The sequence below is a fragment of the Narcine bancroftii genome, chromosome 2, assembly GCF_036971445.1.
Source record: "Narcine bancroftii isolate sNarBan1 chromosome 2, sNarBan1.hap1, whole genome shotgun sequence".
NCBI lineage: Eukaryota > Metazoa > Chordata > Chondrichthyes > Torpediniformes > Narcinidae > Narcine > Narcine bancroftii.
This window is the reverse complement of record NC_091470.1, coordinates 157,931,326-157,956,207: the sequence shown is the minus strand read 5'-3', so window position 1 is coordinate 157,956,207 and position 24,882 is coordinate 157,931,326. Positions and strand designations below refer to the sequence as shown.

At 40.2% G+C, this 24,882-nt stretch overlaps 1 protein-coding gene and 1 long non-coding RNA gene across 4 annotated transcripts in view; one reads left to right on the top strand and one right to left on the bottom strand.

Annotated features, from left to right (window-relative positions):
- The first annotated feature begins 8,529 nt into the window (after positions 1 to 8,529).
- Positions 8,530 to 23,327, top strand: LOC138754504 (caspase-9-like). Of its 3 annotated transcripts, XR_011351799.1 has the most exons (10): positions 8,531 to 8,740; positions 10,303 to 10,543; positions 13,517 to 13,578; positions 15,444 to 15,620; positions 16,194 to 16,283; positions 17,481 to 17,631; positions 19,618 to 19,794; positions 20,636 to 20,745; positions 21,352 to 21,443; positions 21,736 to 21,815. XR_011351799.1 is itself a non-coding variant. In XM_069918853.1 (9 exons), exons 1-9 carry the CDS (start codon positions 8,609 to 8,611, stop codon positions 21,916 to 21,918), a joined length of 1,323 nt encoding a protein of 440 aa, XP_069774954.1. In that variant the 5' UTR covers positions 8,531 to 8,608; the 3' UTR covers positions 21,919 to 23,327. The 3 variants fall into 3 exon arrangements, 2 of the variants coding, with proteins under 2 accessions (XP_069774955.1, XP_069774954.1); XM_069918853.1 differs by lacking the exon at positions 21,352 to 21,443 and having other exon boundaries at positions 21,736 to 23,327; XM_069918854.1 differs by lacking the exons at positions 19,618 to 19,794; positions 21,352 to 21,443 and having other exon boundaries at positions 8,530 to 8,740; positions 21,736 to 23,327.
- The window catches only part of LOC138754506 (uncharacterized), a 40,217-nt gene continuing 34,412 nt past the window's right edge, over positions 19,078 to 24,882 (bottom strand). The window contains exon 3 of the long non-coding RNA XR_011351800.1: positions 19,078 to 19,496. This is a non-coding gene — a long non-coding RNA (uncharacterized lncRNA). The remainder of the gene's footprint in view (positions 19,497 to 24,882) is intronic.

Below are 24,882 nucleotides of genomic sequence, written 5' to 3'. Positions count from 1 at the left end.
GTAAAATGAAACACAAACCATATTTGCATGGGTTTTGAATATGTTAGACCTTATTAAAATGCAGTTGGAGCTGCTTGTCTGTATGGGGCACAACCCTCCAATTTGTTAGAGTGAGTACATAACAGACATTGCAGCACAAGAGCCCCTGCAAGAGAACTTGAAACATATTCAACCTTTAGTTCTGCCTTAAGTAAAATGCCTTGTGCCACAGCTCACAGGAGCTGGCCTTATTTAAAACAGTCTGTAAAACAGGCACCAAAAAAAAGTTAAAAGATGTTCTTCTGAGGATTGCACACACAATAATTTAAGTACAGGCTAGTTTCTATTATATTCCACTTAAAAGTTCTGCTGCATGAATCCTGGAGCTTGTGGAGTCATTATTGAATCAAGAAATATTGGTACCATGCCAATCTCATTCTAACATGCCAATTTCTCCAGTCCTTAAGTCAAGATGTACTGAATAGCATCTGGTACAAGATCTGTGAGTTCTTAATGATATTATTATTCTTATGCACCCAATTGTTCTGAACTATGCCACCAATTTAAATCATATTCCACCTATTGCAGTACTCACACAGCACCATAGACCAGTTCGCAGGTTTATTTCTCCATTAAGCTGAATCCAGTTGCGCAGGGTTTACCTCCGTGATTATTTACAATGTAACTTCCGCACTACCGGATTTAAATATAAACCTGATGAATGGGGGAAAGTTATCATGAATTAAATAACAGCGGCAATACAGAGAAATTGTGCTGAGGCATTAATTTCACTCCAGAGGAAAATGCACCAGAGAAATGAATGATTAAACTTATAGGAATCCCCATAGGAATCCCCAGAGGTATCTTTATTCTCCAGAGGTGGGTGATCTTTAAACTCACGGACCTTGACTGCTGAATGTGTAGAAGAAATGTATTAAATGTGTTGATAGGGCTCCATACCTCTAACTGCAAGACAAGAGCCTGAAGCCTCAATTTCAAGTGCCACAGTGTACTTAAAGGGACATGCACACTCCCCCTTCAACTGGCTGATCCAGCCACTTTACACATCAGATCCTTTCTTTATCTCACATACACTTAAAGTTAAGATGTATAGAACTCACCCTATTTGCGCAAACATTTCTCCCTGCAAATGTTATAACATCACTCAACTCTCAGGTACTCCCTGTGCAAAATCACATTTAAATACAATTTATTTCATAAATTGGAATTAACTGGTAGTTAAATTCGCTAATTCTACAGTATTGAAAAACGATCATTTATGACATTTAATTTTTAGCATGAATTTTAATCAATATTGGTCAGTGACTGAAGTGGGAAGTCGTGATTTATGAAATTATCTCTGGTCTCTACTCTCCCACTCCCTGCACTTCTCCCAACATTCAGGAGCTGGCACACAGTCCCTGCCTTTTTTTTTTTTTGTTACTCATCTACTATTCCTTTAACTGCTTGCATCAAAATGTTAGCCTTTGCTTTCTGCTTATCCTCAGATGTCTGGACAAATGCTTTTTGTGTGATCTGTAGAAGCTGGGTTATTCCCTGCTCATGCCAATTTTCTGTCTTTTGTAATTTTCTCTTAATGTCTGGGGCTGAGTTGGTAACAAAACCTGTTAGTACCAATTGTTCCCCTGCTGGGGATTCTATGTCGAGACCCCCATATTGTATATATATTTGGTCCCAAAAATTGGTCTAACTGTTCGGCACATCCCTGGGGATCTTCTATCAGGGAGGTCAGTTCTTTCTTAAAGTTACACACTTCAGTACTGGTCAGGGGCACATTTACGAAACCGAGACCCTCTCTCATGGGAACTTCCCGCAGTGGTCTCATCCAATTGGTTTCTGGCTTATTAGGTCTGGGTTCCTGCTCCCTGGGAAATGAATCAAAGGGTTCTGCCCTTTCTTCCTGAAGAGTCTCACGCTGTTCTGAATTAAAGTTACCTCTCTCTCCTGCCAACAGAGGTGGTAATCGAGTGCTTTGTGAGCAAGTTATCATACCACTCCTGCTCTCTTCTCTAGTGGTGGGGGAGGTGGGGAAGGTGCAGAAGGGTAGGTCATAGGAGGGGAAGGAAAGATAGGAGCCGGCATAGGAGGAACATAGGGTGGAGGGAGGGAATGTAACACATCCCAACCCTGTGGTTCAGGGACAAGAGGTTCCTCCTCTCTCTTATCCCTGGATTCTTTCTCATTCAAAACCAGCTGTTCAATGGATCCCTTGAGCCAGCAGGCTGCATATTCCCTGCTCTCAACATTGTCTGGCTGGTTTTGATAGAGCCATAAGTTCAAAGCTTCACACATCCATTCATCCTCGGATCCGAATTTTGGCCAGTACACGGAGCTCCCTTTAACCGGGTATCCCACCCATTCATTACAACAATATCTGACCGTCGTCAGTTTGTCTTTACCGCGGGTCTTTCCTGTGCCCCACTCAGATAACATCATCCCAAGCGGGCTGTACGTAGCTATCTGGTGGTCACGTCCTGTGTCAGGACTCTCATCTCTACTGCCCGCTATTCCCATACTTAGGAACAAGTAAAATACTCTTACCGAGTTCTGGCAGTACTGCTCTAGCGCGCGTCCTTCCGCCGTTTGTTCTCAATGCCTCTTCTCGGATATCACTCGCTTCTTCCACTGACCAGCCACCCGTCGCCCGTGAGTCCAGCTGAATCAGCCGGGGTGCACCTACTCTCGTCGTCGGGGTACTCTGTCAGTGGAGGGAGTGTGATCCCGGACGAGCCCCCATTTGTTAGGAATTAAAGTACCTTTAAAGAAATTGCTCGAGACAAAAATTGAGAACAAAGAACATTTATTACTACAACAATGCAAAGTTGGGTGCTTCCCCTTACCCTGGGAATACACACACATACTGGGGCTCACCCAACTTTTATACAGTCAATTTCAGTATCAGAATGCCCTCCCCCTTACATTCTTCTGCCCCCTGAATGGGTTTGGCATAGGTAATTCTTCCTGCCTACGTGCAGTTTCAGTACACTTGGAGGACCAGGGGGGGTATCCTGTCGGTGTCCCTTCATGTCATTGTCCTTATTCACACCTTCCTGATTCTCTGGGCTACAGTCTCTTGATATGCAGAGTTGACTCATTCTATCTAGGGTTGGCTAATTTCATATGTATAAATCTGTGTATGGTTAGCTAATTAGAAATGTATGACTTGGTACTTCTGTCCAGGGCTAGGAGACCCTTATCTGATCCAGACTACCTCAACTTCCTACATTCTATTGTACCTTACCATTCCTTATCTTAGTCCTATGGTCTTGTCACAAAGGATAGAAGATTCTTATGTTAATCGTGCTGACTCTGCTTTCCTGCATCCTAAGCCCCAAACTTATCCTGTTTGAACTGGTTTCAGCCATTTTACTGATGAACTTTAGTTTCTTCCATGTTCATAATTTTAGGTCAATTTTCCCATCTCTCACATTCTTCTTCTTTGGCTTGGCTTCGCGGACGAAGATTTATGGAGGGGGTAAATGTCCACGTCAGCTGCAGGCTCGTTTGTGGCTGACAAGTCCGATGTGGGACAGGCAGACACGGTTGCAGCAGTTGCAGGGGAAAATTGGTTGGTTGGGGTTGGGCGTTGGGTTTTTCCTCCTTTGCCTTTTGTCAGTGAGGTGGGCTCTGCGGTCTTCTTCAAAGGAGGTTGCTGCCTGACAAACTGTGAGGCGCCAAGATGCACGGTTTGAGGCGATATCAGCCCACTGGCGGTGGTCAATGTGGCAGGCACCAAGAGATTTCTTTAGGCAGTCCTTGTACCTTTTCTTTGGTGCACCTCTGTCACGGTGGCCAGTGGAGAGCTCGCCATATAACACGATCTTGGGAAGGCGATGGTCCTCCATTCTGGAGACGTGACCCATCCAGCGCAGCTGGATCTTCAGCAGCGTGGACTCGATGCTGTCGACCTCTGCCATCTCGAGTACTTCGACGTTAGGGATGAAAGCGCTCCAATGGATGTTGAGGATGGAGCGGAGACAACACTGGTGGAAGCGTTCTAGGAGCCGTAGGTGATGCCGGTAGAGGACCCATGATTCGGAGCCGAACAGGAGTGTGGGTATGACAACGGCTCTGTATACGCTTATCTTTGTGAGGTTTTTCAGTTGGTTGTTTTTCCAGACTCTTTTGTGTAGTCTTCCAAAGGCGCTATTTGCCTTGGCGAGTCTGTTGTCTATCTCGTTGTCGATCCTTGCATCTGCTGAAATGGTGCAGCCGAGATAGGTAAACTGATTGAACGTTTTGAGTTTTGTGTGCCCGATGGAGATGTGGGGGGGCTGGTAGTCATGGTGGGGAGCTGGCTGATGGAGGACCTCAGTTTTCTTCAGGCTTACTTCCAGGCCAAACATTTTGGCAGTTTCCGCAAAACAGGACGTCAAGCGCTGAAGAGCTGGCTCTGAATGGGCAACTAAAGCGGCATCGTCTGCAAAGAGTAGTTCACGGACAAGTTTCTCTTGTGTCTTGGTGTGAGCTTGCAGGCGCCTCAGATTGAAGAGACTGCCATCCGTGCGGTACCAGATGTAAACAGCGTCTTCATTGTTGAGGTCTTTCATGGCTTGGTTCAGATATGATATGACACTGTGGTTGAAGTAAAACAACGCTGCAGAAACTCATCAGTTCAAACAGTGTTACTTTATATAGCAAAGAGAAAGATACATAACCAACGATGATGGAAGGCTCAAGGTGAAATGTTGGTTATGAATCTTTCTCTTTGCTATATAAAGTACGCTGTTTGACCAGCTGAGTTTCTCCAGCATTGTGTATTTACTTCAGAATATAGTGAAGTATAGCATAATAAGCATAATAAGACATGGAGAAACGGAATATCAGGTCTTGATGACACAAGTAATAATGTAGGTTGCAATAATAGGACTGGAGAGAAAGGAAGTTCTGTCGGATTGAAACACAGGCTGCGAATGTTACTTTTTTGGTTCAAGCATTGTACTGAGTGGTAGTATTATTTTGTGTAGAACAAAATGTAAGGATAGCAAGAAGTGAAAGATAACCTCAAATTTGTAAAGACAGGAGATGCTTTGTTGACATGGTTCCAAATAAGCTTAAGTGTGTGGAGTACATTTCTGAATATCCATCTCCAGATTGCTTTGCTATCTGTGACATGAGACATACTGTGGCTGTGGTTGAGGCAGTTACTATAAAAGATTTAAATTTAGACACACAGCGCAGTAACAGGCACTTTCAGCCCACAAGTCCATGCTGTGCAATTAACCCAACTGACCGACAAGGGTGGGAAGAAACCGGAGCACCCAGAAGAAACCCACGCAGACATGGGAAAAAGGTACAAACTCCTTACAGAAGTGCTGGATTAGAAACTGGGTCACTGGCGCTGTAATAGCGTTGCACTAACTGCTATGCTAAGAAGTTGCTTTAAGATCAACCAAGCTGCCGTTAATGTATTAAAGGGAATAGCACCACTGACCACCAAGTTTCAGAAAACTCCAAGCCTGACACCACCACTAAATAAAATCAAAAGAAGACCTAATGAGTGGTCATCAACCTGAAATATTTCTCTCCCACAGATCCTGCTGAGTATTTTCAATGTTTTATGTTCTTATTTTAGATTTCTAGTACCTGTGGTATTTTCCTTTGGAAAAATAATCTTTTAATTCGCACAGCAACAAGCATAGAAAAAAAGCAATACCATTGTAAAAATGTAATTTTGTTTAACCAAATATCAATTAAGAAAATGCTGACTTGAATTAAAACTCTTTTAATTCACTATGTTCAGGACTTTGGTGGTGCTGAGGAGAGGTTTCAGTCACCTGGGACTATTCTCACCGGAATTCAGAAAAATGAGAGGGCATTTCATAAAAACATAACATTATGAAGAGAAGAGATAAGATAAAGCCAGGAAATTTGTTTCCCCAGGTCAGTGAGACCGGAACTAGAGTAAATAGCTTCAAGTTTCAGGAATTAGATTTAGGACAGATAACAGAAGGTACTCTTTTCCCAGTCGTGACACTGTGAAATTCTCTGCCTAAGGTAGCTTTCAAGGCTACTTCATAAAATGTATAGTTAGACACAGTTAGATGAATTTTTGCATAGTAGGGGAATTAAGCATGATGAGGAAAAGCCTATAGGTCAGATTCGGATTTATTGTCAGAGTACGTACAATCCTGAGAGTCCTTTCCCTGTGGGTTAGGCAGAATTACCTCTTATTGATAGTCCAAAAAACTGTACACACGTAAACAAATAAAGAATGGTAAACAGAAAATAAAATTTAAACAAACTGACTGCAATTCAGAGAATTTTTAAAAAAGTGCAAAAGTAAGAGTCCTTAAATGAGACCCTGATTGAGTTAGTTATCGAGGAGTCTGATAGTGAAGGGATAGCAGCTGTTCCTTAGCCTTGTGGTGTGAGTCTTGTGACACAAATACTTATTTCCTGATGGCAGCAACAAGAACAGTGTGTGCTGGGTGATGTGGATCCTCGATGATTGCTGCTGCTCTCCAACAGCAGCGTTCCCTGCAGATATTCTCGATGTGATGTCCTAGCCTGTGTCCACTACCTTTAACAAGAAAAGTGCAGAGAACAAAACAAAGGACTCTACATCACCTTTGTTGACCTCACCAAAGCCTTCGACACCGTGAGCAGGAAAGGGCTTTGGCAAATACTAGAGCGCATCGGATGTCCCCCAAAGTTCCTCAACATGATTATCCAACTGCACGAAAACCAACAAGGTCGGGTCAGATACAGCAATGAGCTCTCTGAACCCTTCTCCATTAACAATGGCGTGAAGCAAGGCTGTGTTCTCGCACCAACCCTCTTTTCAATCTTCTTCAGCATGATGCTGAACCAAGCCATGAAAGACCCCAACAATGAAGACGCTGTTTACATCCGGTACCGCACGGATGGCAGTCTCTTCAATCTGAGGCGCCTGCAAGCTCACACCAAGACACAAGAGAAACTTGTCCGTGAACTACTCTTTGCAGACGATGCCGCTTTAGTTGCCCATTCAGAGCCAGCTCTTCAGCGCTTGACGTCCTGCTTTGCGGAAACTGCCAAAATGTTTGGCCTGGAAGTCAGCCTGAAGAAAACTGAGGTCCTCCATCAGCCAGCTCCCCACCATGACTACCAGCCCCCCCACATCTCCATCGGGCACACAAAACTCAAAACGGTCAACCAGTTTACCTATCTCGGCTGCACCATTTCATCAGATGCAAGGATCGACAATGAGATAGACAACAGACTCGCCAAGGCAAATAGTGCCTTTGGAAGACTACACAAGAGTCTGGAAAAACAACCAACTGAAAAACCTCACAAAGATAAGCGTATACAGAGCCGTTGTCATACCCACACTCCTGTTCGGCTCCGAATCATGGGTCCTCTACCGGCATCACCTACGGCTCCTAGAACGCTTCCACCAGTGTTGTCTCCGCTCCATCCTCAACATCCATTGGAGCGCTTTCATCCCTAACGTCGAAGTACTCGAGATGGCAGAGGTCGACAGCATCGAGTCCACGCTGCTGAAGATCCAGCTGCGCTGGATGGGTCACGTCTCCAGAATGGAGGACCATCGCCTTCCCAAGATCGTGTTATATGGCGAGCTCTCCACTGGCCACCGTGACAGAGGTGCACCAAAGAAAAGGTACAAGGACTGCCTAAAGAAATCTCTTGGTGCCTGCCACATTGACCACCGCCAGTGGGCTGATATCGCCTCAAACCGTGCATCTTGGCGCCTCACAGTTTGGCGGGCAGCAACCTCCTTTGAAGAAGACCGCAGAGCCCACCTCACTGACAAAAGGCAAAGGAGGAAAAACCCAACCCCAACCAACCAATTTTCCCCTGCAACCGCTGCAACCGTGTCTGCCTGTCCCGCATCGGACTTGTCAGCCACAAACGAGCCTGCAGCTGACGTGGACTTTTACCCCCTCCATAAATCTTCGTCCACGAAGCCAAGCCAAAGAAAAAAAATGCTCAGGGGTATTGGCATCCTCATATGCAACCGGACAGCACACTTTCCACCGCACATACGTAGAAATTTGCTGAAGTTTCTGATATTATACCAAACCTCCGCAAACTCCTGAGGAGGCAACGACACGCTTTCGACACGATTGCATTAGTGTGTTGGGTGAAACTGAGTTCACAGCCACTGCCCGACTTGCCAAGAGTCTCCAACACGTTTTGGTTGTATTTCAAATTCCCAGTATCTTCAGTTTTTATTTTAATCTTGGTTTAGAGATTTATTTTGGATAAATTAAAGTGAAAAATAGATGAATTTACTGAGAAGTATCATCAGATAGAAAGTCATCATCTCAGGTCAATGACTTTATCTCTAATAATTAAAATCAATGCATTGACCATAAGTGTACATGTATTCATCTTGCTCACTGACCTTGACAAGTTTTAAGTTTTTTTTTAAATTTTGCATGACTTCAGAGTTGGTATGGGTGCCGGACTCCGATGGAGGGGGTTTAAGAACACGGCCACCTTGAGTGGGTCGACGCAGCGTGGCCACCGTGAGTCAACTCCGCGCAGCCACCTTGAGTGGGTCTACACCGCGCAGCCATCTTGAGAGAGTCAACTCCGCGCAGCAACCGTGAGTGGGTGGGAGACGCAGTTTCCAGGAAGTTGGGGAGAGGGCTTCGGCAAGATGGAAGAGAGTCAGAGAAAGCTACTGCAGAAACATCGTGTGACGCTGGTGATCAACTTGCGACCCGAAGCGCTTTATGGCCCACTGGTTGAGAAAGGCATCTTCACTGAGGACATGATAGAGGAAGTCAAGGTGTGAGAGGGAGACGGGCCAGGACGGACCCCGTGGGAGTGATGGGGGTCACCGACCGGTTGCATTGACTCTCTCCGCTCGTTTACCTGCTTCGGGTCTCGGGGCGTTCGGACTAAAACAGTCCGTGACAGGGATTAGTGAAACAAAAAAGTCTGCAAACGCTGTGATTGTTGTAAAAACACCGAAATTCTGGAGGATCTCAGCTGGTCTTGCAGCATCTATAGGAGACAGATATATTGCTGACGTTCTGCACCTGAGGCCTTCTGCAAGGAATAAGCAGAATAGAGACAGTGCTGGCTGGGGGAGGAATCCAAACCAACACAAGGTGTTAATTGGATATGATAAGGGAGAGGTGAAAATTGATTATATCTCTGTAAAAGAAGGCAGGTAAAAGGAAGGGATGGACAATGCTGGGGCAAAGGTGGGGTGGGGTGGAAACAGAGAAGTCAATGTTAATGCCATCGGGTTGGATGGTGCTCAGATGGTAGATGAGGTTTTGTTCCTCCACTTTGTAGGTGGTCTCAGATTGGTGGGGCATGAGACCACTGAAATGGGTGGCAACTGGGAGATCCACACTATTGTGGTGGACAGAGAGAGGTGCAATAAGCAGCCTTCAATTGCTACAAAAATAAATAAATAAAAGACTGAGGATACTATAAATCTGAAGTGAAAATAGAAAAATGCATAGGCTAGGCAATATTGGTGGAAATTATGTAAAAACACAATGCTGGAGAAACTCAGGTCTGGACACTTTATAGAGCAAAGATACAGTACACAACCAATGTTTCGGCCTTGTATCTTTATCTTTGCTACATAAAGTACACTGTTTGACTTGCTGAGTTTCTTCAACATTGTGTTTTTACTTCAACCATGGTGTCTGCAGACTTTCGTGTTTTATTTCAGTGGAAATTATTAATGTCTCAGGTCAAAAATACTTTGTCAGAGTACTGTTTTTACAGTTCAGTAGGTTAGTCCTTGTCTGGGATCATGGGTGGAGAATGAGCCCATGGGTAGGTAGGTTACCCTCAAACAATTGTTGGAAACCCAAATGAAGAATTCCACAATTGTATTACATAAATCTACAAGTGCAATAGATAACAGTCAAGTGTGTAAACTTTAATAAATTTTTAAAAATTGGAAATCTGAAATAAAAATACTAGAAATGCTCCTCATGTGGAGAGGAAAAAAAGTCAATGTTGTGGATATTTTCAGCATTTTCTGAATTATTTGCACTTGTCTGCCTTGATATACACTCAGATAGTTTGGGAAATGTTCCTGTTCGTTTAAAATCCCTATTTTAATTGCTTCCATAACTGAGATTATATCAGGAAATGTATTCATGGGATATAAATCCAATCATTTTAATGATGTGTTTTAAGAATTTCTGCCTGTTTACCATGTATCTTCCCAGCTATTGTATGTGTGAGAGATGTGGAAAAGATGTCATGACTGTTTCATCAAATTTGTTTTGATTTCTTTTCATTTTGATGGCATTCTGAAAGATTGAAATTTTATTTCATAAATTATCAAAATTTGATTCAGAGAATTTCTTTTGACTGTAGGCCTCGGGGACACGTAGGGACCAAGCCCGACAGTTGATAAATGACCTGCAGACTCGTGGGACAAGAGCATTTCCAGCTTTTTTAGAGAGTCTGGAAGAAACTGAACAAAGTAACCTTGTTTGTTTACTGAGAGGAGGGCTCTCCACCTCATCCAACTCTTGCATCTCTGTTCAACCAATCATGCCAATGGAAGGATACAAACCAGTACAGAAAGTCACCCAGATTCATCATCCAGTTCAATGTATGTAAAGAATCTTTAAGAATATGGTTGTGCATTTTTAGGAGACAACCATTATTTTAAATTCTTGTGTGAATTTTAACCCCTCGAAAGAATGACCGGTGTCAAAGTCAAACCCAACAACTTTGACCTGAAAAATTGATCCAAAAATTCGACAATTACATGAGTATATATAATAATTAAGGATATTCAGGTCCAGTTTACGGTTCTGACTCTGTAACTCTGTGTCCCAGCCATAGGGGGCATAAAATGAACTGCTGGAGGAACTCAGTGTGTCGAGCAGTATCTGTGAAGGCAATGATAAGATTAATGTTTTGGATTCTTCCAACAGCTCATTTTTTTGCTCCAGATTCCAGCATCTGAAATTTGTGTCTCAGCCATCAGTTGTCGTAAATGTCAAATGAGAAATCTTCCTTCTCACCTTCCATTGAGAAACAGGCAAAAAAGGCGACTGGTGGACAGAAGGCTTGAATAGCATGCATCATAGTGCTACAAATTGGACATTGGTCTGAATTTTCAGGTCTTTCAGATATTTAAGAAGATTGTAGGTGATGAAACTGGGATATGTCAAAGCAAGTATGGGGAAAGCCCTCTCATGCTATCCTCCCATGGAGGAAAAGTTGTTTACAACAACTATGGATTCAGAAATAAGGATGCACAATGAAGCTTATTGGACCGAGGGGGCGGGGGGGGGGGGGGGGGTGGGAATATTGAACTGAAGACAGACTGTGGCAAGTTGTGGAATGAGCAGAAAGATGAGACAAGGTCCTGCAATTTTAATCATCCAATTTTAAAGGGGACGACAGAACTAGGATTCTTTATTTACTTCCAAGGGAAGTAACATTTCACTTGTGAATTTGCAGGGGTCATCTTCTGCATCCAGTGCTCCTGTTGTGGTCTCCTCTACATCAGAGAGATTGGACAAACACTGGGAGATGGCATCGTTGAGCACCTCAGCTCTGTCCGCCACAATAGCATGGATCTCTCAGTAGCCACCCATTTCAATTCCCCATCCCATTCCTTTGCTGACCTGATGGTCGCATGCACTGCCAGACTGGGACCATCCACAAATTGAAGGAACAGCACCTCATTTTCCATATGGGCAACCTCCAATCACAAAGCAATAATGTTGACTTCTCAGTTTCCATTAACCACTCTCCCCCCCCGTCGCCTTTCCCCCAGCTATCTCTCCCCTTTTCCCTCTGTCTCCTTTCATAGAACCAAAATCAATTCTTACCTTTCCTCTTATCATATCCAATTAACTCCTTTTGACTATTGGTCTGGACTCCTACCCTGCCATTTCAGTCTTTATTTAGATACATTCCTGTTTTTTGCTTTCACCTTAAAGAATGGTTCAGACCCAAAACGTCAGTAATATATCTTTACTTCCTATGGATGAGACAAGACTGGCTGAGTTCCAACAGCATTGCTGTGTGTTTTCACTACAATCACAGTGTCTGCGGATTTTGTGTTTCACTTCTTTATTTACAAATTTGAAAGATGACAACAGGGATCCAGGTTTTTAAATGTAGAGGCGTAAAGTACAATCTCCAAGAAGTTGTTCTGAATCTATGTAAAGCACTCAGTTGGAAACTTGCCAGTTACACTTCACTGGTTAACAAAAATCTTTCTGAATTCGCGATTAAGTTTACGATTTTGCCAATTCTACCGCATAACTATAATGCTGAGCATATATTTGTACAGTGGAGTCATTTGATCAGCTCTTGTGTGTGACAGTGAAGTTGCTTAATTTGTAGCACAGTCTTCTGCTGCGGCTGTGTTTGGAATGGAAAATAGCTTCATTCCTACCCCACCTGACTCTAGAAATGAACTACGACAAGAGTTTCAATGTCAAACATAACGGAGGAAGCAGGAGTTTGGGAGAAAAAAAAAAATCACTAGTACTTAGGGCCTATCTTTATTTGTATAAAATATCTGCCATCTTGGGCAAACCTTTGTATAAGCAATGACCCAACATTGGTGAAGCATTGGAGATCTAGATCCATATCAGGACTGTGTGCAACCTGAAATGAGTATGCAGGTGTTCAAGGTATTATGAGGAGTGATCACATTCTTGGTGAGAGAAGTTGATTTTAAGGAAGTTCTTTGATGGAGTTTAAGGTTTCAGGGAATTAAACCAGGAGTTGGTGCAGGGCAGTATTTCTTAACTTTTGGTCTGTGGATCATTGGTGGTCCACTCGTTTGTGATAGGTGGCAACGTAATGATAAAAAATATACTATTATTGTTGCCTATTTAATAAACAAGTCTGTAAAGCAAGGTCGTAACAAAAAAATTCTCAAATATTTTTCCCACCAAAACCAACCGAGAATCCCAGTTACCAGCGGGTGTATTAGTTGTCCACAATAAGTAAAGGATATTGAAGGTGGTCAGTAGGTGAATTGGTATTGGTATTCAAAAGCACAGCTGTTAGTTGTCATGGAGAGATGGAGGTAGATATTTCAGGTGATAAGAGTTGGGAGTACAGAGGGTTGGTCAACTGATGAGACAATTGGAATTAAATTGGAAGAGAATGTATTAAGGAATAGATAGGTCATGAGATGATTTAAACATAATCTTCATATCAGAACCAAGGTAAAGTAACAAGTAAAACACGAATAGATCTTAATATGAATTAGAGTAGGATATGCAGAAATAAAAATATGAAATGCTTGAAACATTCAGCAAATCAGGGTGAATATGTGGTAAAAGAGGTAACCTTAGGAATCAAAGAGCATTCTTTAAAGTAGAATGAGAAAAATGTTAATCGACTTGTACATGGGGTGAAATCAAGAGAAGGAATAAAGTTCCTACCAGGAATAAGAATATGAAATGTGGGAGGGTATAGAGTGCAGAAGAATAATGACAAAAGGAGAAACAAATATTAAACAGGCATAAGTTTGAAATTACAGACGTGATGACTTAGAGAAGAATTTTTAAGTGGAGGAAGCTGTATCATAACTGTCCTTGCGTTTCAGGTTCAGATACTGATTTCTTAGTTCCAAGGAAACCAACTACTGAAGGACAAAAGTATGACACAGTGAGTATTTAACTCAGCGTCAAATCAAGATATTTACTATTTTTATTTACTTATGATGATTATTGATTGATGAGGAAAATAATAGTTCTAAATTGAATTTATACAAGTGGAGTTTTTGTAGAATTAATTTATGTGCAAATTCAAACCAATGTGAGATGAAGAGCGGTTGATGTTCATACTGTTCCTTTGTGTTGGTACTAGAGATTTCATCAATTGTTGAACCAATTTGACAATTGATTTTAAGGGTCTCGGTACAGAGTTTTTCCCAGTTAAGGTGCTGTTAAAATTGGTTTGTCATACGCGGTTTTGGTTAATTCACACCAAAAGAAAATCCCACTAATACCCTGTGTAATTTTCTGCTGCCACAATTAAAGTACACTGTAGAAGCAAAGAAGCATATTAATATATCTATTGTAACTGACCTGAGATACTTATGGCGACAGTGCATCATCCCCCTTGAGCGATATTGATGTCTTCAATTTCCCACTCCTAAAAGTAAATTACTTTAAAATTGTGGTATATTTCTCACTAATTCATTACTACTGAATTCACTTTATCTGATAATTTCATTTTTTTTAATCCCATTCTTCTTTGCAACATAACGTATCAAGATCATTCATCATTGAACTAAGCCATTTGACATATATGCTCTACACCAGCCATTCGCAACCTTCTTGGCTATGGCCTTCCAAAGACAGCTCAAAGTTTATGGGGCCTCTTCCCTGTGAAGCAGTCTAGTTTTGGTTTCTTCTACATAAAAAAACATTTATGTTACAGGAGGTGAAAAGAAAACAAGGCTTTTACTTAAATATACTGTAACCCCCCCGGGAGATGTTGAGAATGGCTGCTCTACTCAAGCTTCATTCATAACGTCAGGATGGCTGAGTGGTCTAAGGCACTCCGTTTTGGTCAATTCTACTCTGGAGAAATAGGTTCGAATCCCACTCCTAACATCATCTCTTTAGGGCAGCACGGTTAGCTCAATGCTGTTATAGCACCAGTGACTGGGGTTCGAATCCAATGCTGTCTGTAAGGAGTTTGTATGTTCTCCCCAAGTCTGCATGGGAGTTCCAGTTTCATCCCACTGTTCAAAACATACTAGAGTTGTAGGTCAATTGGGTGTAATTGTCGGCACGGGCTTGTATGCCAAAAGGACCTGTTACCGTGCTATAAATCTAAATTTAAATTCTTATCCTATCAACATTTATTCCTTTTCCCGAATCCTGTACGTGCTCCCCGTGTCTGCATGGGTTTTCTCTGGGAGCTCTAGTTTCCTCCCACCCTTTAAAAACGTACCGGGTGTAGGTTAATGGGATGTAAATTGGGCAGCATGAACTCGTAGGGCTGAATTTTTTTTAATTCCCACATTCTTCATACTTTCTTATTCCTTATTTGTTCTTCTTACTTCCTGAATTCCTGTTTCGATTTATTATTGACAGTCTTTTACTTATGGACTTTTGGACACCACAGATAAAACATTTTTCTTACCTATTTTCCAAATCACATTATTTTTTTTTAAATATTTTGTTTTGATTTACATAGACTTGCAAATATCAAACAAACAGTATAATCTTTCAGCTTTCATACAATATACAGAGTCTGTGTTTTTCCCCACCCCCTACTGAAAATGTCAATAAAATTGTAAAAATACAAATCAAATCACATTCTTTTAAAAACATCTGTCAGATCACTTATTTTCTACATTTATAGAATCTAATGTAAATTATCAAATTATTTAATATTTTAGTGGCAAGAAGAGTCTGTAATTTGTGATAATCGATTTTCTATTTCTCCATGATTCATGGAGAAATATAGCACAGAACTAATTTATTGCATGTGATTATCACTTCTCCTTTTGCTTCTAGATTTACAAAATGGACACCAGTCCGCGAGGATATTGTTTGATCATCAACAATGTGGAGTTCCATCCAAATAGTGGTTTGAAATGTCGCTTAGGCTCTGATGTTGATTGCAAAAGTGTCCAAAATCTCTTTGAGAAATTGTGCTTTAAAACTATTGTTCGAAAAAATTTGACCAAACAAGTGAGTATTTCCAAACATAAAATCTAATCATTATATAGGGCCTTAGAGTGCACACTATGTCTGTGGATTGTAGTGTTCCCTTGAATTAGCTACAGTGCAAGGAAATATGTTTATTAAAGGGTGCTTACAACTTCAAAATTTTCAAAACTGAAAAGAGGAAGAGAAAGGGAACTGTTTAACATGAAAGGACTGATTCCTACCATTGTATGCAGAACAGTTGATGTTTATAGCCATTCAAATTTTCTACTGATGCCTTTACAGATTTTAACAATTTAATTGGGCCATTGAAAATGCAGAAATCAGCTTCCAGCTTTTAATTTCAAAAACAAACATGTTGATAAAGCCTGTTCTTAATGGTCTGGTGTTGTACAGACCCAAATACTTCATCTTCTCATAACTGGATTATTCATTTAGATACTGGATGTAATTAAAGTTCTAATATGAGGTAAAATAAGTTCTTGTTGCCTGACAGATTTTTTTTCTACTTGGACTTCTGGTCACTTTTCATTATTGCTCCATGATTTGTTGGGATCATTGGTTATACCTTTTCAGTTATGTGTTTTTCTCTGACAGCATATGTTGGAAGAACTGAAGAGCCTGGCACGCAAGGACCATACACATCTTGATTGTTGTGCTGTAGTTATTCTCTCACATGGCAGTCAGGTGAGTCATGAATGTGACCTCAGCAACAGATAAGCTTGCTGCAGGACATAATTTAATTCCGTGGATAAGTATTATGTGAACCACTAAGGTGGGGGGGGGGGGGGGGTAGTTAACTATTTTTGTTTAATCTTTGTATGTTTTGCTGTTTTTTTTCCTTAGTTTTAAGTTCAACAGATAATGAACAAAATTTATTTCTCATATTGCTGTTTTTGAATCTGACTTAAAAATCTTTATTATTACTGTTTGAAATATAAAATTGTCATTAGTATCTGAGACGTCTTAACCCAGCTGTACAAAGTGGATTATAAAATCTACTATGGATAATGATCTGAAATTGCAATTTGTTATTATTGCTGCAAAGGACAAGGTTACCAGCAAGGTATGATACAGTAAATCCTTACATTGTTTTGAAGTAAATAAAATCAAAACTGTGCTAGAAATGGATAGCAGGATTCTCGATTCAAAGATCAGACACTACTTAAGATTTGGGAATTTTTTTAGATACTAATTTGATCACCTGAGCCCCTCAATGGCCCACTGCCATGGTCACTATCCTGTAGGGTCATCTCCTCTGTTTTTCCTTCTCAACAGGGTTAAGCGGGGACAGGAGAAGGTGAATACTCTCTCCATTTCAGATGCCCTGCGCCAGTCTGCTGTTCCCTGGAATCTGCAATTCCACATGGCTACTGATGAGCACAGAAGTTGTCGTCTTGCACAGAAGTTGTCGTCTTACACAGAGACCTCCATGGTTGCAGGATTTTACTTACAAATACTGTCGGCTCCTTCAACAGGCCGCTTAAAGCCAATAGAGTCTCCAACATTAAGACTGGGTGGTTGAACCCTTCAGAGTAGCACTGTACCCCCACTCTCCTGGGTCTGCACCAGCATCTCTGGCAATGCCACCATTTTATTTTCTTCTTCTACCCCATTCTATTCAATGTATCTTACTTCTGGCTTTCGAAGGCATTCCCCATTGCAATGATAATTTGCTCAGCCTCTCTTACAACATCCATTCTTGTTTACTTTGTGAATAAACATAATATGTAGTGCAGACTTCAGACAAAAGATTTCCATTCCTTCAGTTGTATTAAATATTAACATGCTTAACTGATAAATATTGTTTATAAACATTAGGGGAGTATGAGTGAAAATTTTGTTGTGTTATAATGAAAATTATACATTTGTTTCTGCACTCAGGCTCAACATAGACAATTTCCTGGTGCAATATATGGAGCGGATGGAGCTCCCCCATTGCCAGTTCAACATATTGTCAGTTACTTTGATGGCTCAAACAGCCCAACATTACGTGAAAAGCCTAAAATATTCTTTCTTCAGGCTTGTGGCGGAGGTAGGTGCTGAGTAATAATAAATAGGTTACCAATTCAAGGCATGAAAAGAATTGATGGGCCAGTGATCTTATTTAAGAATTAAAGTGCTGGATGGATAATCATTATAATTTACTCCTGGGATGTGGAAATCATCTGAAGCTGTACAAATACAATTGATAAATCACTAGAGTAAACTGCTGTCCCTTCAGCCAATTTCTACTTGTTAATGAACAATTTTAAAAAGTTGTTAACAGCATAGCTCTCGTTCATTGATTGAGCAAAATTATCAAGAGATCAAAAACTGGGCAAAGGAGCTGAATTCCAGAGATGTAGCATGAATTATTGATTATGTTATCAGTCTAACTATGGCTAATGGTTTTCAGGAATAAACTTAAAACAGATTTCTGTTTATTTTTCTGTCCTCTAAAGCAGCTTTTCTCAAAGGGGACCATACAGCCCTCCTGGGAGCCTTAGCACATTTAAGAGGGGGGCATGAACTGAAATCATGAAATATTTTGTTTTTTCTATAGTCGGTAGAAGAGAAGTATGGAAGAAACCAAATAAACCTAACTGCTTCACAGGGAAAGGGTCTCAACCACTTTGAGCAGAGTCCTAAGGGGACCATAGCCAAAAAAAAGGATTGAGAATGGCTGTTGTAAGACCGAAAGAAATAGGAGCAGGAATCGGCCACCCAGCCTGTCGAGCCTGCTCTGCCATTCGATAAGATCATGGCTGATCTGATCATTGATTCAACGCCATCTACCTGCCTTTTCCCCATATCTCCTAATTCCTTTTTTATGTAAAAATATATCTAACTGAACCTTATAACATTAAATTATGTTTAATGGATTAACCTCAACTGCTTCCCTGGGCAGAGAATTCCACAGAATTTTCCTCATCTCTGTCTTAAATCTACTCCCCTGAATCTTGAAGCTATGTCCCCTAGTTCTGGTCTCATCTACCAGTGAAAACGATTTTCCTACCTCTATCTTATTTATATCTTTCATAATTTTATGTTTCTATAAGATCTCCTCTCATTCTTCTGAATTCTGAGTGAGTATAATCCCAGGTGACTTAGTCTCTCCTTGTAGGTCAGCCTCCTCACCTCCGGAATCAACCTGGTGAACCTTCTCTGAACTGTCTCCAAGGCCAGTATATCCTTCCTCAAGTATGGAGCCCAGAACTGCACACAGTACTCCTGGTGCTGCCTTGTTGAGGCATGACCTCCCTATTCTTGAATTTAATTCCTCTAGCTGATAAGGCTCTCCACATCCTCTGTACAATTTGCTTTTCCACTCAATTTAGTATCATCCGCAAACTTAGCTACACTACGGTCTTCCAAATCATTAGTGTAAAGATGTCTCTAAAACATAGTCCTTAATATTGGACAGTACAATTTACCAAATGTAATTAAATGCTATGCAACATTGGTTATATTGCGAAGTTGTTGGGTTAATGTTGCTCTCTAATTTCACATTTGGGCACTTCCTGGTTGATGCACAGTCCACAATACAAGCACTCAAGGGAGGAAAAATGTTGTCATGAACTATCAAAGGAAATGTTATAGTTTGTCAAGTTTTATTTATCTTTTATCAGAGAACATTGTGGTAAAGGAACTTTCACACTGCATTGTACCTACACATTAACTCAAGCCCACTGTAATTCCATTACATTTAAGTTCTTTCATGTTCAAATACATATCCAATTCCCTTTGCTGCTTTTTATTGCTCTCAACTTCTTTATTGTTTCATGGTCTCCCTTTGTTTTGATTCCCTTTGTATTTCACTTGTGTCTGTCCATAAAACTGTCTTTCTCACAGTTCAGGAATCAGAGTTTGAGCAGTTTTGTAATAGACCAGTGATGAAGAGTATTAAAAAGACCAGTACTGCAGAAAGAAAAGGAGAGCAATGGTATAATGAGAGGGTGCCTTTTGCACAGTATTATCAGGGTACACAAGTTAGTTAAAATAACTACTAAGCTAGAGTAAAAAATTTTCATTCCTGCAGATCAAAAGGACGAAGGATTCCACACAATGGAGGAAGTGGACAGTGTTCCTGATCATTCTTCTGAAATCACCAGTTTACAGACTGATGCTACTCCATATCAAGCACAAGATGAGCCAGATGCAGTATCTAGTTTACCAACCCCCAGCGACATTTTAGTTTCATATTCCACATTTCCAGGTGCTTTCACTTCTCCACTTACTGACTCTGGAATAATGTGATCCTCTTGAAATATATATCTTGGACTTGCAAGTTTTGGGGCTTGAGCAGCTGCAGTATTTAGTCAATTTGTTTTCACCTATTATGGCATTTTTGTGATTATTTACAACAGTGAACACTTTCCATTTATGGAACTTTGCTCTGTTGTTTTTCATTCCTCACATTGGTCAACTTTGTAGTTTTCAGAGCACTGACCAACTGTCAAGGTTAGCATCAGAAATTTTTGTACATTTACTTTGTGTAAAGAAATACTAAATGAAGAAAAAAATCTCCAAAAATTATATTCATGAATGAATAATTTTGAAAGGATGTTAAGCAGCTTTAATACAACACAACAATGCTACTCTTGGCATTCCTGATGCTGTAGCGTCTAAATGTTATAGAATCACAGAAGGAGCTCCATCAAAACAGTTTAGAATAATCTATTCAGTCCAATTCCCCTTTTCTTTCCTATAATTCTGCAAATTTCCCTTCATGTGATTATCCTATTCTCCTTTGAAATCCCTCTTGATTGTTTCCAACACCCTTACAGGCAATTTATCCATTCCTCTTTACTCCTAATGTTGTATTTGCATGGTATTCAATATTAAAGAGATTGATTTATTAGCTGAAAGTAGGTATTAGGTAATTCTCTGTGATTTCCTTTTTCTGAATTTGACCTGGTGCCCTGAAACTTTAAATATTGGAATTAAATTGAGAATCAGTATTGAATTGTGTGGGCCGTGATTGAGATATAATTATTTTTTCCTGATACTTTGATGTTGCAGGGGATTATTCTGATATTTGTAATCTTTCCATTTAGGTTATGTGTCTTGGCGAGATAAAAAAGAAGGATCTTGGTATATTAAAACATTAGTGCGTGTTTTCAGTGAATATGCTCATTCAGAAGATCTCCAGACATTACTAACAAGGGTGAGTTATTTTATTTTACTTTGAGCCCAATACTATTTATAACTTGAAATTTGTGGTGAGCTCTGATATTGTACTATAGTTTGCACACAATCTGGTAATGCAGTTGTTTCTAAAATCACATCTCAATCCAGTGTCAACTATCTGTTAACATTTTAAATATTTGTTTTTGAAACTAATAAAGGATTTGAAAATAAATCTCTCCAATTAAGACTGGAATTTCTGAATAATACAAAATTGTCTCTTTTTGAATTAATGAGATAGTGAATTCTAACCAGATAGTTTATTGGTGTACAAATGAAGCTGTGTTTTTCGTACATGATGCAATAATTAATTTTTTTTTAAATAATTGTTACCACCACAATTGATATATCTATACCCATCAGTAATTCAATGATATGCAGCTCAGATTGATTTACAGATTTCAGTCAAGTTTAGGAGGAAAAATTGCCAAATGTTTCACAGCTGAATTGAAAGTGTGTAGTATGAAAGTTGGACTGATTCTTGGGTTTTATAGAAGCGTTCTTGTCCACATCAAATGGTTGAAATGCAAATTGTTGATAGGAACATATTCAGTTGCCTGATTTGATTTATTTCTTTTCTCCCTAGTTCCTTTCCTGAAGGTCTTGATCTTGCTGGAGTAGGGTTTGCCACTCAGCGCTTTGTCTGAGTGGCAATTCTTCCTATATTGGCCAGTGTTGGTGAGTGTTGTCAGGCCATTTCATATTTTTCATTCAAGCCTGAATCCATGCTCATCTAACACATATATACTGACTTCTAGCAAAGGTTTAAAAAAAAAGACCGAGACAGACCCTGACAGGGTATAAAATAACAGTCAGGAAACTTGACATTCCAGGAATCATATCTGAGGCATTTTTGTGGTTTAGACTAGGCTCATAGGCATTTTATAGTTTATTTTACAGATAAGTAATAGCATCTGTGTAGCTCCTTGTGGTTTCGCTGTGGAGAATTCAAAATATGTTTGTTTCTCAGGTGACAAGAATTATTTCAGAAAATGAAGAAGCGAATGGAGTGTATAAGCAGATCCCTGGTTCTTTCAACTTTCTCCGGAAACATCTTTACTTTTTTTTAAACAAGGAGAACCAGTTATTTTTTTGGATGAAGATTACATATATGCAGTTACCTCACTTGACAATTTTCAAACCATTTCATTAATTTAAAGAGAAAAAATATCATTGAGTTCTGACTTACTGCTAACTTTATTATATGTTTGAATTACAGCTAATTACAGCAGGGCAGCATGGTTGGTGTAGCAGTTAGAACAATGCCTTTATAGTACCAGCAATCTGGACATGGGTTCGAATCCCATGCTGTTTGTCATGAATTTGTACGTTCTCCCTTGTCGGCGTGGGTTTTCTCTGGGGGATCTAGTTTCCTCCCACCATTTAAAAAAAAAAGGGGGTGTGGGTTAGTGGGGTGAGGATTGGGTGGCACAGTCTCGAGGGCCAAAGTGGACTGTACCGTGCTATATGTCTAAATTTAAATTTAAAAATCTAATGAAATTTGTATCAGGTTTTTGTAGTAAAAATTGAAAGTGTTAAGATGTAAATTAAACATGTGGATGATAAAGCATGTGCAAACCACCATTGAAACAATTGTTCTAAAATATTAATTTTTTTAAAAATTATCTTTATGAAGAAGAATAAAAATTAGTTTCTTGGGACATTTATTGATGGTAGGGAGAGGCACGAGTCACAGAAATCAGATTCTGCTATTTACCTGCAATGATTATGTATTATGAACAGAGGAAAACTGAATCACATATTTTTGTTTTAAGCAAAGATCTCATAAGATTGGGGAGCTTATGGGTAATTATCACCGATTCATTTTGTCTCATCCTAATGTTAGATTGGAGTGTGAACTGATTTTTTTTTTTAATACGTTGTATTTCTATGCTCCAGTCAACATGATAGAAATGTGAGTTTGCTGGTCAAAACTCAGGGAGGAGAAGTGATACAATTGGACTTGTCCTTCCGAAATATGGGGTAAAAAAAAAGCAGTCTCATGATTTGACATCTGATAGCTGCTGGATCTTGGGTGAAGGCATAATAAAACTCAGTTCTGATATCCTTTTACAGTACATCAATGGTTACAGTATACAGTAAGGCACAAAATAAATGAACTGTAAAAATGACAACTAGCAAACTGTTCCATTAGTGTCTCAGAAAGAAGAGGTAAAGGGTCACAAAACAAGGGTAAGGTGTTCACAGCAGCCACCTAATATCTTATTTACTGGTGTGAATCGACTAAGATTTGAAAAGATACTTAACAGACCTATAACTTGATACTACACCAGGACAAAAGATGTTACGAATGGTCTGTTTACATGTTAAAAGAAAATTGTATAAAATACTACTTTGCAAGGCTATTCACACATTGGTAAGGCCTGCAGTTTCTATGATTCCCACGCCTCATAAAGAATCCACAGAAGATATCTTTATAAACAAATGTTCACTCCAGCACCTTTTTTCTTTCATGTTATATATGTTGTGCAACTGATTTTTGTATAAAACATGTATTGGATGACCACTATGGTAAAATAAATTTTTATGATGAATTCCAAATTATAGTCTGTGGGCTATTATTACATGACCTTTTCAGTTGAAAGCTCATTCATCTTTCAGCATGGGATTAAACATAGCTTCAAACAGAGTAAAATATCCAAAGTAGGTTCATAAGATGTTATCAAATAACATTTAAAACATTGTCATAAAAGGAGGTACTTATTGAGGAGTCACGTGATGGAGTAGTGGCCGGTCGGAGAACTCCAGCCCTCTCCAGAAAAGTCGGGAAAAACAAGAGAAAATACAAAGGCACAGAAATACAAGTTAAAGAAAAGTGAGTATAAAGGTGGAAAGAAGATGGAGACAAAAGGAGAAAAATCAAAATCAACGGAAAGAAGAGAGGAAGAGAAGACAACGGAGGAAAAAGGTGAAGGCCTTACCTGTCCGAAGAGGCCTGCTGTGGAGAGAGGACCCCACTACCTCAGGTCGGTAGAAAAAGAACTACAACAATGGCTCACAGAGCCAAGTAAAAGTGCGCAACCGCGCATGAAAAAAAACACACCGACGGGAGGGGGGACCAGCTGGGGAGTCGATCTCCACAGCCGGCAACGACAGCTGCAGAACACCTGCAGCAAGAAGAGACCACAGAAGACAATGGAAACAAGAAAGAAGAGGAGGAAAGGGCATCAAAGAGACAACAGATGGCCAACCCAGAGAAAGAAGAAGAGGAAGAATACAGTGAAATAGATAAAGGGAAAGGCAAGGTAAAGGATATACTTGCTCTTGTTAGAGGATACATGGAGTCATTTAAAGAATGGCAAACACAGGAATTCAATGACTTAAGAAGAAGAATAAACAACACAGAAAAGAAAATAAATAAAATGGATATGACCTTAACAGAAATGGGGAAAAAAATGGACAAGATGGAAGAACGGGCAATAGCAGCAGAAATGGAGGTAGAAGACTTAAAAAAGAAATTGGAGGAATCTAATAAAAAAACTAAAGAGACACAAGAATTACTAGCCCAAAAAATAGATATAATGGAAAATTATAACAGAAGAAATAACATAAAGATAGTGGGCCTTAAGGAAGATGAAGAAGGCAAGAATATGAGGGAGTTTATAAAAGAATGGATCCCTAAGGCCCTAGGATGTCCAGAACTACAGCAAGAAATGGAAATAGAAAGGGCACATAGAGCATTGGCCCCTAAACCACAACCACAACAAAAACCAAGATCTATTGTAGTAAAATTCCTAAGATATTTCTTTCTTTGGCTTGGCTTCGCGGACGAAGATTTATGGAGGGGGTAAAAAGTCCACGTCAGCTGCAGGCTCGTTTGTGGCTGACCAGTCCGATGCGGGACAGGCAGACACGATTGCAGCGGTTGCAAGGGAAAATTGGTGGGTTGGGGTTGGGTGTTGGGTTTTTCCTCCTTTGCCTTTTGTCAGTGAGGTGGGCTCTGCGGTCTTCTTCAAAGGAGGCTGCTGCCCGCCAAACTGTGAGGCGCCAAGATGCACGGTTTGAGGCGTTATCAGCCCATTGGCGGTGGTCAATGTGGCAGGCACCAAGAGATTTCTTTAGGCAGTCCTTGTACCTTTTCTTTGGTGCACCTCTG

Excerpts from the sequence above, each read along its gene's own strand:
- LOC138754504 (XM_069918853.1), top strand. The coding sequence starts at position 8,609 with ATGGAAGAGAGTCAGAGAAAGCTACTGCAGAAACATCGTGTGACGCTG. Across the intron at positions 10,544-13,516 it reads GATTCATCATCCAGTTCAAT|GTTCAGATACTGATTTCTTA; the intron begins GTATGTAAAGAA and ends CTTGCGTTTCAG. Across the intron at positions 16,284-17,480 it reads TTCTCTCACATGGCAGTCAG|GCTCAACATAGACAATTTCC; the intron begins GTGAGTCATGAA and ends TTCTGCACTCAG.